We start from the raw sequence: 14,985 nt of genomic DNA on the forward strand, positions 1-14,985 counted from the left end.
CATACACATATGCAAATGAGCACAGAATCAAGCAAACAAATGCTGATCAATCTTCTCATTATCTGGCTGTATTGAAATCTTCACCACTCAAATACGTCCCCCTGGAAATGCGTAATGTTTGGACCCTTTGCTCCAAGAATCTGATCCAGTGCCCAAAGCCAATGGAAAGACTCATTGACTTCAAAGGGGTTTGGATCAGGCCCTAAATTTGGCCATCTGCTTCTAGTGGGGTTAGAAAACTTGCTTTTGTCAGGATGTGAATGGCTTTAACTCGCCTCATTTGCCCTTGTTGATTATTGTCATCAGCCAGGTATTTTTCATCTCAAGAAAGTGGGTTGGTTTCCTTTAAGCAGAGAGATGAGTGGACGTAGGATTAATACATTATCTGACACCTTTACTTCCGGTTATCTAAACTAGGAGTTGTGGTGAAAATAGCAAGTAGATAAGCAAGAGATAGAAAAATAGCAAAGGGATAAGTGGGTTACAGGAGCTGTTCCCCTTGTTTGTCTCTATAGGGGTCCAATCTTGCAAACTCATACGCCTCACGTGTACAAGTATTTGTAGGATGAGGCTCTTTGGAATAGGGATCATGTCCCCTTCCTCGTTTGTAAAGTGCCAGCTACACCTAGAATTCTGCACAAATAATATCTTCTAGCGAGAAGAGCAGAAGGAAAAGTGGAATAAGGAGTCCAGACCCCATACGCATGAATAGCTCCCCTGAGTGCAATGGGTCTTGGTCATTAAAGGTACAAGGTAACTGAGTGAAATGTAATGGCTTGTGAGAATACAGGAGGTCAAACTAGAACATCTAGTGGTCCCTTCTGGCTTTACGTGCCATGAACCTACCTACATCACTATAAATCTGTACTGGACAGGAGCAAAACGAAAAGTTGCTCAAGTGGCTTCACTAAGGACTTGGCTACACACAGCTTTACGATGGCTTTAACCGTAGAGGTGTAGAAACCGCTATAGTTAAAACAATGCATCCACACTAGAGGGTTTGTATGTCATGCCAGTATAATAGAGACAAGGCGTGTGAGGTAATATCTTTTATTGGACCAATTTCTGTTGGTGAGAGGCAAGCTTTTGAGATATACAGAGCCCTCCTTCAGGTGTGGGAAAGGTACTCAGTGCCGCAGTGCAATGACATCACACATCTCTTGAAAACACCCCTTGTCCAAGTGCATGTGCCTGCACTCTCTGTGGTGGTCCTTGGTGGCTCAGCCCTCAGCCAAGTTACACAGTCTGTATGTGAAATAAAACCCCTTCCAGGGAAATAGTTCAACGGGGGGGCCTAACCCAGTACCCCTCAGTTTGCCTTTCCCTCAGCCCCTTCTAGGCTCTTCTCAAATTGCCGCTGCTCTTCAAGCAGTCCTAGGTGGTGTGGGGCCACATCACTCAGGACTCCCTCCCTGGAGACTCTTCCCTTTCTGGCCCCAACTCTTTAGCTGGGCCACTAAAAGAGTTAAACTCCCCTTCTGGGGTGTATCAAAGTCCAGGCCACTTTCCTAGTGGGGGGGAAACCAGGCCCACCCTCTACTCCAGGTCCCAGCCCAGGGACACTGAAGGTAGCAGCCATCCACTGATTCCCTTTATCTAAGCTGCATCACTGCTACAATTTCCTGGGCCACTTCACTGTGGCCATAGCACATTCTTCACCCTCCCCTGAGGGCAATGGGTCTTGGTCATTAAAGGTACAAGGTGACTGAGTGAAATGTAATGGCTTGTGAGAATACAGGAGGTCCAACTAGAACATCTAGTGGTCCCTTCTGGCCTTACATGCCATGAACCTACCTACATCGTGATAAATCTGTACTGGACAGGAGCAAAACAAAATGTTGCTCAAGTGGCTTCACTAAGGACTTGGCTACACACTCCCTGGCCACGATACGAGCTCTGCTGGAGGTGGTTGTTGGGGAAGTTCCGGTTTGGATCTGAATCCAGATACAGGTTGGGTGAAATGCACAAAAATGCCCAGGTGACTTAGGAGCCTCCATCCCATTTTCAAATATGACTTTGACACTTAAGGGCAGATTTTCAAGAGTATTTAGACACCTAAAGATGCAGATAGAGGCTAGTGGGGTTTTCAAAAGCCTAACGCCCAGGTGCCTAACCTGGGTGCTTTTGAAAATCCCACTATTGTTATTAATAATTTGTATTACTGTAGCACTTAGGAGCCCTGGTCATGAACCAGGACCCCATTGTGCTAGGTGCTGTACTAATACAGTGGAACTGTCATTGGCCCAGAGAGAGACACTCTGTAATCTAGTGCTCAGGGTACCCACCTGGGAGCTAGGAGCCCTTTGGGCCAGTCTTCTTGCTCTGATCCACTGTGGCTAAATAATGTCAGCGTGAAGAGCTTCAGCGGGAGAGTGAGAGAGCCCCACATCAGACTGTTCCACAGCTCAGTGAGAGGTGGGCAATCCCTGTTCAAACGGGCTTAGCACATACCCTTCTCCCCAGCATCTCCCACTGGCTAGCTTAAGCGGCTCCCTGCCATGTGTGCGGACTTTTGTGGATTTCACGCTAATGCGCCTCTCTCCCCCCAGGCATTGTATAGGAGCCTGGGCATCAGCTCAGCTTTGTGGACAGCAGTGTCCTTCTTGTGATTTTTCTAAGCACCTAAAAGTTTGGTGTTCTGTCACCATGTCTGATTAAGAACATAAGACCAGCCATACTGGGTCAGACCAAAGGTCCATCCAGCCCAGTCTCCTGTCTTCCGACAGTGGCCAATGCTGGTGCCCCAGAGAGAATGAACAGAACAGGTAATCATCAAGTGATCCATCCCCTGTTGCCCATTCCCAGCTTCTGGGAAACAGGCTAAGGACACCATCCCTGCCCATCCTGGGTAGCCATTGATGGGCCCATCCTCCATGAATTTCTCTAGTTCTTTTCTTAATCTTGTTATGGTCTTGGCCTTCACGACACCCTCTGACAAGGAGTTCCACAGGTTGACTGTGAGTTGTGTGAAAAAATACTTCCTTTTGTTTTAAACCTGCTGCCTATTAATTTCTTTTGGTGACCCCTAGTTCTTGTGTTATGAGTAAATAACACTTCCTTATTTACTTTCTTCACACCAGTCATGATTTTTTAGACCTCTATCAGATCTCTTTTCCAAGCTGAAAAGTTCCAATCTTTTTAATCTCTCCTCATATGGCAGCCGTCCCATACCCCTAATAATTTTTGTTGCCCTTTTCCGAACCTTTTCCAATTCCAGTATATCTTTTTTGAGATGGGGTGACCACATCTGCAAGCAGTATTCAAGATGTGGGTGCACCATGGATTTATATAGAGACAATATGATATTTTCTGTCTTATTATCTATCCCTTTCCTAATAATTCCCAACATGCTGACTGACACTGCACATTGAGTGGATGTTTTCAGAGAACTATCCACAATGACGCCAAGATCTCTTTCTTGAGTGGTAACAGCTCATTTAGATCCCATCATTTTATATGTTTAGTTCCTTTTGTGCATTCAGGCCTAGGCACCTATCTGTCTCTTTGGGCTCCTAAATCCTTTGGAAAATCTAGCCCTTCAGTGCCTCAATCCCACTTTCAGGCACCTAAGTCACTTTGGAAAATGTTCCCCTAGTGGGAAGAGGAGTGATGTATGTTTCATGTGAGCTTTGTACCATGTACTGCAGTAATCTCAGCCACCAGCTCTGAGTTTGTCACCTCTTATGCCCCTTCCAGCCCTGCTCTGCCAGTGTTGGTGGTCTCTGCGTCCTCTCTAGTTCCTTCTCCCACTCCCTGCCCTTGTTCTATGCTGGCCTCATGTATTCAATGCTCTCCCAGAGACTTTTTGCCAAGCCACTACCCATCCCTCTTTCAGCCCTCTAAAAGCTCATTCTTTCCACATTGCTCATGAGAAGTGAGGAATTTTAGATATACCCCCTCCTAACACAAAACAAAATTATGGAACCACTAAGACGCATACACGTAAAGCTGAGTAAGGGCACAACCCTGTGGTCACAACCAACATCCCTTCTGACCCTATCTCCGATTGTTGCACGTATTCATTGCATCCTGTACAAAACCGGGCCATGATCCTGCAAACAGCTGTGAGAGGATTGACCCTCCAGCCTTGCCAGAGCCCTGTTGAAGTCAGTGAGGCTCTGCATGGGTGTAGAGGTCCCATTACAGGATCAGGGCCTTAGACTGCCCAGTCTTTAGGCTGGGGGACCTTGTCTCTTTGAAGAGCACAGCAGCCTCTGGGGAATGGCATAAATAACGGGCCGTGTAACTGGAATGGTGCTAAGCCGATTTACAGCAGCAGAGGGTCTGATCCAATATCTTCCAGTATTATGTCCCCCAGAAAGAACTAACTATATGAAGGTATCATCCCTCATGCAAAGACCAAAGAACCACCAGCCAAACAAGACATAATTTGTTATTACTTTATTAACAACGCGGCTGTTACAATTCTTCAAGTAAAAAGGGGATTTCTTTCATTTCGAATAAAAATTAAAATATAACTCTGAATATAGATTTTCATTTATTTACATGAAAACATATATACAGAATACAATCTTACAGCAAACTAACAACATGCCCTTTGCCCTGTTGAATTTTAAAAAGTAAAAACACCAGCAAGTTTTGGGAGGGGGGTTGTTACACACCAAAGGGGCTATATACATAAGATCTGAATCAAATCTGCGATACAAACTGGAATGCAAAACGGTCAAAGGACTTCCCACGGACACCACTATGAAGGGGTTATGCTGCTGGTCACCATTCTATTTTCTATCATTATTTGCTTTAAAGAGACGATCGGGTGTAATTGATCATCTTTTTCTGATCTTGTTTTCATTCTGAATTTACTAACCTAAGGGTTGGTTCTATCCAAACCGTACAGAAATGTCTTGCCTCCGTTGAACTGTTTTACCAATGACACAGTCCAATGCCCAGGAGGACGACTAACCCTGCCTGTAGTCTCAATGGTGGCAGTTCTTAAATAGCCACACAAGCATTTTTCCGGCAATCAGGTCTCTACAAAGGAGAGAACTTGGTTTATATCCGTTAATATTTACCACTGAGAGCCAAGGGCCTGATCCAGCAAAACACTGAAGCACGTGCAGGGGAGCCATCGCTTTGGTTTCCATGGAACTGCTCATATGTTTAAAGTTTAAGCACGTGCTTGAGGGCTTGATCCAATGTCTATTTAAATCACTCTGAGTCTTTCTATTGACTTCAATGGAAATTAGACCAGGTCCTAAAGGTAGGATACACAAAGGTATTTAGGCACCTAACTCCCTTTGAAATCACCTAAAGGTTTTGCTGTCATGGGCCCAAACTCAGCTGTTCTCATCCAGGACCAGATCCTCCCGATCCCAAAGTTGGAGACTTGAAAATGCCATAAGCTTTCTCCCTGAGGGTTTCTTGGGAAGCATCCCCTCCGATGGAATGAGTTTGATGGGGAGAGGTGGCCTCCTGAACCCACAAATCCAGGGGGGCCACAGGAAATGGAACCCCAGAGGAAAGAACAATCTCACTCACTGCTCCCTCCTGCCCCATGAGTGCCCAAAGCTGTGCTGCTATTGGCCAACCCCCTCAGCAGTCATGGAGAAAACTAAACTCCTACCTGCGAACATCTGAAAGATATAGACAGAGGACCTAGCGTTGACTGTATTTCTATTTACTGGCATGGTTTTTCTTTTTTGGCACTTGAGTTTTTAGCCACAAGGAACAATCTGAGCCACGTCTATTTCAGAACACATTGCACGAGAAAAGAAAAAACATTCGAAATGGCCTGACATTTCTGAACTCCAAGAAACTGTAATGGGAATTGGCTCGATTCTCAGAGATGCTGAGCATCTGCAGCGCCCACTGAAGTCAATGAAAAGGCTCCAGAAACCATCGGGCCTCCTTTTTTAAGTGGGTAAAGACTGATTTAGTGGTCTGGCCTTGGCCATCTGGGTTTGAAAGAGCTGGTGACTGGGTTTGCTAAGGAATGCACTGACTTTCCAATCGAGACGGGTTTCAGATTAAATTTAGGTGGTGACAGGACAGATTTGCGGGGATTTAGGCACCTCACTCTAGTTCACTTTCAGTGGGAGTTAGGCGCCAAGCCTGAGGAGCTTTTGTAAACCTCACTAGGCACCTCTCTGATCTTTAGGAACCTGTGGCCCTGTGTAAATGGATGTGCAGGTAGTAGTGTAGACAGTATATCACTCACCTTCTCAATAAGGGCCCCGTCCCGCAAGGCGCATCATTGGAAGTGCTGAGTGCCATCAATTTCCATTGGGTGTTGAGCGTACTCAGGGTATGTCTACACTTCCCGGGGATCGATGCTGCGGTGATCAATCCACCGGGGGTCAATTTAGTGGGTCTAGTGAAGACCCGCTAAATCGACCACAGATCGCTCTCCTGTCAACTCCAGGACTCCACCGGAATGAGAAGTGTAAGGTAAGTTGACGGAAGAGTTTCTCCGGTCAAACCGGCAGGGTGTAGACAACGTAATAAGTCAACCTAAGAGACATTGACTCCAGCTTCGTTATTCACTTAGCTGGAGTTGTGTAAGTTAGGTTGACTTAACCCCATAGTGTAGACCTGCCTTCAGTGTCCCCAGGATTGGGCTCTAGGGCTGCAGCCTCATCTCCCAGGGCAGAGCTGGGAAGGGGTGGAACGTCAGAACCTGGAGGCCAAGTGTCAGAGGAAGTCTTTCTTTAAAACCAAATATCAGTGCCCAGAGGTTGTTATGCCTCTGTCAGATGGCTTGCGGGGGCGACAGAGGCCAGGGGCAATGGCTTCTTGGCACAGAACTTGGGAGCAGCCTAGCGGTGTTAGGTGAGAGGAGGGAGCTCTCTACCTGCAGGGAGCATTGGGGGAATTGTCTAACAGTTCTTGTAGAGAGGGGGGAGGAATCGTGTTCTGCAGCTGGAGTGGGAGTAAAGGGGCAGGGATATTGGCAGGGAGAGGAGAGGATCAGGAGCTGAGACTTTCCTCCTCCACCCCTTTTGGGTTCTAAGGATGAATATATTTCTCCTTCAGGTTCTAAGGGGTGATCCAAGACATCAGTGAGGAGAGGGGCTTATTAGCATGGGACCAAGGATATTACTTTTGCATCACATTTTAAATGCTTTAATAAGACGACAGAGAGTACAGCTTTGCGGCCTATAGGCCAGGACCTGGATCCAGGCCAGGGTCTATGCCAAGGGGACACTGGAATATGGTGCAAAGCTGCTACCATCTTCCCTGCTCTAGGGGCATCAGAATGGGCCAAGCACGGACTCCAAAGTGGACTGGGCTGGCTTGGATGCACCGATTCAGCACATTCTCCCTCTGCCAGCGAGGCTTTTGCAGAGTCTTGACTGTCATTTAGAGTTGACCATCCTTGGTGGTAAAACCCAAGGGACATCAGCAGCAGGACCACCGCATGCTTCCTTCTTGGAGCATAGCTGCTCTCAGGCCCAGCGGGCTGGGCTAGCAGAGTGAGGCTTAACGTGCGTCCTTCTCAGTGAAGGCAATGGAACCAGAGTACTGCTTCTTGGCCTTAAGGAATGACCTACCATGGACAATAATGTTCCCAGCCTTTGACCAGGGTAACCATGTTCAGGCCCTTTAGCTCTTCCATCTACAGAGATAAAATATGCCATTGCAAACCCAAGTCCCCTGTCTAAGAGCCAAATTCAGAACTGGGATAACAAGATGCAGCTTCAGCAAGAGAGTCTGCACCCTATTACACCCATTCTGAATTTGACCCAATAGATATTAGGTGAAAATATGTCTGTTTATTAGTATTCGACCTAGCAACTTTATCCACATTTCACCCTAGAGCAATCTTTGTTCCATAGATGACCTTAGCAACACACTATTCTAAAACCTTGTTCATTTTCTGGAACTTGAATTGCGTGCCGGAAAGCATCATCCGTCAATTCTGATGTCTGCTCAGATCTTTACGTGACAATCCGAGCACCTCGTACAATTAAACCGTGTTCAGAATGGGTTTTCTTTTACCTACCAAAAATTGGTTAGGAGATTCAGCTCCACTTCTCTGCAAAGGCAATTATAACAACAGACTACGTACATCTGTTTGATACCTTCCCACTGGCTATTCTAGGTGTCAGTCTAACAACACACTTGCCACACAGGCCAATTCAAGGTAATTTCGGAATAACTAAGGACTGGAGGCCACAGCTATCAGCTGTCTCCAAAAGGAAGCGAGAACAGAAATGAAGACGGTTAAGAAAAACAAGCTGAAGGTGGGGAGTAGAAATATACAGCTTATATGGGCGAAAATTAAACTCTGCTTTTTTGATAGATGTGATTTAAATCTCACTGATTATTGCCATAAAGAAGCAACCAACAGTAAAAGCTCCCCTTGTAACTTTCATGAGTCTAGGTCAGTAGTCAAAGGACCGCCTCCCACATGTGCTGACTTTTGTTTTTGCCTGTGGGTGCTCCTCTCTGCCCCCTCCCCACCATGCAGGCCTCGGGGGGGGGGGGGGAGAGGCCAAGCAGGGTGGGGGCTTTGAGGGGGTAGAGGCGGAACAGTGGGCAGGGGCTTGGCGGGAAGATGCTGAGTGGGGGTGGGGCCTTGGGCCTGAGCATGGATGGAGCAGGGGGCGGGGCCAAGGTCCAGGTACCGGGGCTCACAAAAGATTAATCCAGTCCTATGGGTGGTGAGCTCCCCCTATTTTCTTTTGGTGGGTGCTTGAGCCCTGGAGCACCCACGGAGTCGGTGCCTATGCTGCCACCCAACGTCTGGACATAGCTAAGGATTTCAAGACTGGACATTATCCTGTGTGCAAAGTATGCAGCCGTCCACACCCCGATTCATTCTTACAGGAGTATTTCACTGCCCCAGAAACAGCTACAGTTAGATGACGTTCACTCTAGCAGCACTGTGAATGATCCTAAGTTCTTGCAGTAGTAACAAGGAGCTTGGATGCATTAAACTCCTCTCTGGGCCAGGTTCTCTGGTGAGCTTCAAAATGAGGCAAAGGGCCTGAAAATTCACTAGTATCAGGCAGCCCTTAGCTAGGGCAGCTCAGGCATGTTCAGCTCCTGTGCCACATACCCCCCTGCCTGGCCCAAGTGTGTGCATGCGCACTCTGGTCTTCCTTTGATAGGATACAGTCTCTTGAGACTACAGCTGGCTGACAGATTAGAGCAGCCCTGAGGGTGCTCTAACCTATGCCAGGGTGGGGAATAGTCTCAGCTAGACAGGAAGCTGTAATAGGCTCCCTGGTGCCCCTTTTGGTTGTCCCCTATGCAAACTAGGCACAGAATATAATCTGGACCCTTTCTTTATATGAGTGTAATCATAGGAAATTTTAAAAGAGATGGCGGATATTTTAAAAAAATGAGGACGTTATAAAGGGATCATAAACAATTATCAAAATGATTAGAGTGACATGGGCCTCTGCTCTATGTCCAGTAGAATTTCCATTATAAAATCCATCTCTAATGACTTGTAGGTAAGGGATAATTCATTTAGTGATCAAACAAAAAGCCTCAGCACAGGAGCAGCCACTTTCTCCTTGTCCTCTCAATAAAGATCATTTAAACTTTAACACTAGGATCTGCAGGACAAAGCAGCTGAGCCTGATTCTGCCAGTCCCCCATGTCTGAAACGTCTATCAAAATCAATAGGTATCTGGCAGGATCCAGCCCCATTTGCAGCAATTTCTTTGTATCCAAATTCCAGAAGAATAAAATTAATCAAGAGCAGAAATAATGGCACCAAAAGGCAAACTAGAAAGACTCCTTGAGAATCTATAGGGCCATCTATATAGAATCTATACTGAGTCAATAGTTCTTGCATAAAACATGCTCCTAAGCAGATTTTGATACAGTACGTAATGGATGTTTCAGAGTCATTACACTGCACCAAAAATCCATAGAATTTAAGGAGTCCTCAAGAAGGAATTTGTATGGTTGAACCCAATGGCAGTTAATGGTCAGTGGGCTTCTCTGAGCATACCCAGTCTTCAGGATAATCAGATTCACGTCAGCTGCAATGAGACAGTGTAAACCAGAGCTTTAAAGTAAACTCCAAAAAGAACTGAAACCAAAAATCGATGTTGAAGTGATAACGTTCGAGATCTGGGTCAAGAGGGCAAAAACTCTGGCATTCAGAATGAAGACAAAAATTACGTTTCTGTCTCCACCGGAGTGTGATTTGACATCACAATATCCTAACAGCGCTGTGCAAAATGTTCATAACAAACCCAAGTTTCGGGCAGAGCTCCCTGAGCCTTGAGGACAATGGCTTGTTTGTGGCTTCAGAGGAAACCATGTAAAAGTCTGTGGCTTCCCCGGAACCCAGGATAAATGTGATGGTTTGGGCAGAGTTTTGACTTTTTGGGGAGAGTCATTTGGACCTTAAACTCAAAGAAAAAAACCCCTCAATCTTGGTCCTGATTCTGATCCTGCTTTCAGCCGTTTTACAAATGGACTTAATCCTGATTCACAACAGGCCCAACGGGGGGCAGGAGCACATGAGAAATGGTAAAAAGGTCCTACGAACCCCGATGACCCAAACCCTAGGTGTTTCACACAACTCTTTATCCTCGCTGGGCCAGGTTCTCTGGTAGACTCCAGCTACTTTGCACCGCTCCAATGACACAAAGGAGTCCCACATCCAGTTGAACTGGCCAGAGTGGCACAGAACAGCTGGTGCACACTGGTGAATCTGGACCTTGATAGACATAGGCACAAAAGGATGGGTTGGGCCAGATCCTCAGCTGGTGTAAATGAATATCCCTCCTCGCTGAGGTTTTGGGCCAAAATTCTGATCTCACTTACCCCAGCATAAATCCAGGCGACACAGCTGACTTCAAGAGATTTACACAGGTGAAGATGAAATCAGAATTTGCTCCAAAACCTCATCCTTAAATCTGAATGTCCTTGTTTCCTGGGGATTCAAAGTCAGACCTTGAATATTAAGTGACTATAACTTAATGGGCTTTAGTATAAAATACTTCATGCATGCTCCATGGCAAGAATGAAGGAAGTACTGTACAGATCCAACCACAGAGACAATCAGCTTACTGTACATAGCTATATTGGGCTTGGGAAGAGTTCCTGGGTCCTATGCTTTAATGCACGCCTTTTAGATCATTATATTTGTGACTGATACAACAGAGAGCATGGTTTGGATTTCCCATTTAAAAATCACTTGATAATATGTTCTTCATTGCATCACTGTTATCTCTCTTGCCTTGTAAGACTGAAAAGAAAAAAAAGCACATCGATCATTAAGATCAAAGTTGCAGGAAGCCATGGGTCACTTGAACAACGATCACTCACATTTCAATATGAAAGAAGTGTTTTGGAATCACCGACGGGATCGTTTATGTCCAGCAATTGACCTTAAGACATCACAATCAGCTATAAATGCTTGAACATTTTCCCTATGGAATGTGTTTGCCATTTGCAGGAAGGCTTGCTATATCATGGCCTCGCTCCCCCACAATATCACACTCCTGGAGAGTTTCACAAAAAGAGACGGCAGCAATACTTCAATGTGCTTTACAAATACGGAAATATTCATTCCACTTGGATTTTTTTTTTTTTTTACAGGAGGTGTCTTGGAGCTTCCAATTCCACGTGTTTTGAGGAAAAACCCAAGTGAACTGTAACGTTAAAAATTAAAAACAGAGAGAGAGGAGAAGGAAATGCAAGGAGCACTAGAGTCAGTTGGCGTATTGTGCATAGAAAGCAACTTTTACTCGCTCGATCTGGTGACACAACTTGATGGCTGGGCCAAGTTTCAGCTCCATGCATTCTTGCACTGTTGGGAGCGTCAGTAGCAGAAGTGCTTGGCCATCAATGTCCTAGGGAAAGAAGAGACAACGAGAAGTTGCTGTTTGCAGACTACTACGCAGAACTTGAAAAGGTGGAACAGTCGATTTTGCTTTAGGGCTGGTCAAAGCGGGACTGACATCCTGGGAGAGGAAGGCGTCTGGCCACGCGGCAGCAGCATATTCGTATGCATGATTTATCCTACATCTAGAGGTTCCAACTGAGATCAGAGCCCCACAGAGCTACGTGCTGTAGAGACAGTTCCTGCCCCATACAGCTTACACTCTAAACAGACGTGGATGAGAAAGAGGAAGTACTATCCCCATGGTACAGGTGGGGAAGCAGGCCCCAGGGAGAGGCCTTAGGTCAGACAGGACATGTGAGGCAGAGCAGGGAGCTGACTGCAGCATTTTGGAATCCTGTTCCTTAACCACAATGCCATACTTCCTCTCTATGCTGCGCTGGACCCTGACCTGGAAGGAAAATCTCTAGGGAGTAGAGGGCAGTTCAAAGCATGCCCCGTACAGTCTTTGGCTTCCCTGCTACTAACAAAAGTGCTAATTCGGATCTGGCCACTGGGAACCAATTTAGGCCCCTGGTGCACTGATACCACTGTTTATGATTGCTGATCACTACGGTCTCACTCCCCCATCAGTCTGTCTTATCCACCTGTTGTCTTTAGTCTTATAATTAGATTGTAAACTCCTTGGGGCAGGGACTGTATTTTTGTTCTGTGATTGTACAGCTCCTAGCATATCCGCTTCTGGTTCATGAGTAGGGCTCCCAGGCCTGTGATATACTGTATAATAATAATTAATAATAAAATAACTCATTTCACATAGGCCACTGAACAGCCGTCAGAGGGCAATCGTTTTCAGACACAACCAATGGGGTTTGGCTTTGAATGGCAAGTGAAAGATTCCTATAGTTCTTCTCTGGTTCCCTTAGCTGCCCAGTGCCCCAGATGAAATAGATTTTATAACCATTATTTCCTGGTTTCCTCCTTGGTTCTGCTGATTAATTAAGAGTTCAAGTCTTTAAGAAAAACAAAAACCTACCACATTTAAAGCCAACAAGCAGAATCTGAACATATGATCACAGGGGAAAAATAGAGGAATCAAACTGCAGTCAAAGAAATTCACAATGTAAACACAGTAAAGGTCAGAAAGAGCACAAACTGTGTCCTCAACTAGATTATTTACCATCCTCTGGACTCCTAAACACAGATGATGCATGTACATGATAAGCACTCTTCTGATCACAAACACCTACTCTAGTTATTTTTAATGTTTCAACTCAATGAAGAGGCACATTGCTAGGGGCCCCCAGGTGCTGTCTTGCAGATAACTAGAGCCAAAGCATTGCTCACGTGCAGTTAGTTGAAGATCAATCCCATAGCACTTTAGGCAAGAGGAAGGGTATTAGCTCTGGTGTCTTGGCAACATTCCAGTCTGGTTAATATCTTATTTCATAGATTGGTAGGGCAGAAGGGACCATTGTGATCATCTAATCTGACCTGCAGAGAACCTCCCTAAAATAATTCCTAGAGCATATTTTGAGATATCATTTACTAGAGATTCTCCCCTTTAGAGTGAATTCGATAGCGGTGGCAGGGCCGCCCAGAGGGGGGGGCAAAGGGGGCAATTTGCCCCGGGACCCAGGCTCCGCAGGGGCCCCCAAGAGAAGAGCGGAGGCTCCCACCTCCGCCACTCTCCTGGAGCCTCGGCGCATCAAGCGCCGAGACTCCGGCCGAGCCCCTGAGCCCCGCCCCGCTCAGAGCTGCGTGGTGAGGGGGCGGGGCTGGGAGCTCCAACGGGGCCTGAGCCCCGCCCCGCTCAGAGCGGCGTGGGGAGGGGGCGGGGCAGCTGCCTCCGCTCGGCGTGGAGCTCACAGCCCCGCCCCCTCCCCACGCGGCTCTGAGCGGGACGGAGCTCAGGCCCTGCCGGCGACGCGCTCGGGTAAGAGGCCGAGGCCGGGGCCGGGGCGAAGCGGAGGCTGGGGCCGGGGCCAGGCGGGAGAAGCGGCGGCCGGGGCCAGGCGGGGGGGGGGGAGAAGCGGCGGCCGGGGCCGGGGGGGTAGAAGCGGCGGCCGGGGCCAGGGGAGAAGCGGGGGCCGGGCGGGAACCGGGCGGGGGGGGAGAAGCGGGACCCGCCGCCGTCGAAGCGCAGCCCGGTCTTCGGCGGCGGGGGGCCCCTTCTGTTCCGGGACCCGCCGCCGAAGTGCCCCGAAGGCCCGCGGCGGGGACCCCCCCCCCGCCACCGAATTACCGCCGAAGACCAGGCGGCGGGTCCCGCTTCGGCGGTAATTCGGCGGCGGGGGGCTCCCGCCGCGGGTCTTCGGGGCACTTTGGCAGCGGGTCCCGGAACGGAAGGGCCCCCCGCCGCCGAAGACCCCAGGCCCCCGGAATCCTCTGGGCGGCCCTGAGCGGTGGATGTTATTCATTAGTGGAGTGACTACTTCTATCTATCTATCTATCTATCTATCTATCTATCTAAGGCCCATTGAAAGACACTATTAGCTTGATGACAGCAGTACTCAGCTCCTGCAGATTTAATTGCCTTTAATTGGAAGTGTTAAGAACGTCTTAAAATCAGGACACGTTTTTAGGAGCCTGCCTATGGATTTTGGTGCCTAATTTCAGTCAGACAATTTCGACCTAGCCCGAAGCCATCCACTGATTCAGAATCTGGGTCTTCTGCGTCCTGGTCCAGTGCTTAATCTAATTACAGTAGCTAGGGTGACATTCACACTTGTGTCATCAGACATCCTACGTACCATTTAAGTGCCACCTAAGCCCGATTTTAGGGGTGCAAGTGATGCATGGGCCCCATACTGATCCTGACAAGGGTGAATTTCACCTTTAATGAACAAGAAAGATCTGTTCTTCACCTTTTTCATAAAGGCTCAGTTGCACTTTCCTGCGCTGTGAATAAACACCATTAACACAGTGTCTGCACCCAGTGAGAGGTAAGATGCGGCAGCATACCTGTTCCTGAAATATTTTGGCTAGGGGAGCGCAGTCTGTCAATTTAATAAACCTCACAACGTCAGTCACTGTCCACTCCAATGGATTGCTGTCGAGGATGAGTTTCTCTTCCTCTTCTTGCTTTATTTCCTGCAAGAGCCAAAACACTTGTAAAGAAAAGGTTACAGTGCCCAGAATGACTCATCTGTAGAGCATGTGGCACTCTCTGCAGATGGTTAATACTTGACACAGAAGGTTACGTCAATGGA

At 47.4% G+C, this 14,985-nt stretch overlaps 1 protein-coding gene across 3 annotated transcripts in view; it reads right to left on the bottom strand.

Annotated features, from left to right (window-relative positions):
* Positions 1-11,541: 11,541 nt before the first annotated feature.
* Positions 11,542-14,985, bottom strand: part of SFMBT2 (Scm like with four mbt domains 2) — a 196,453-nt gene continuing 193,009 nt past the window's right edge. For 2 of the 3 annotated variants that reach the window (XM_044991443.1, XM_044991434.1), the window contains exons 20-21: positions 14,738-14,866; positions 11,542-11,783 (exon numbers count right to left, since the gene is read on the bottom strand). In XM_044991443.1, the coding sequence (XP_044847378.1) occupies positions 11,643-11,783; positions 14,738-14,866 (270 nt within the window). In that variant the 3' untranslated portion in view covers positions 11,542-11,642. The remainder of the gene's footprint in view (positions 11,784-14,737; positions 14,867-14,985) is intronic. The other variant, XM_044991452.1, reaches the window with a different exon arrangement.

This window comes from Mauremys mutica, chromosome 1 (genome assembly GCF_020497125.1).
Source record: "Mauremys mutica isolate MM-2020 ecotype Southern chromosome 1, ASM2049712v1, whole genome shotgun sequence".
Taxonomy (NCBI): Eukaryota; Metazoa; Chordata; order Testudines; family Geoemydidae; genus Mauremys; species Mauremys mutica.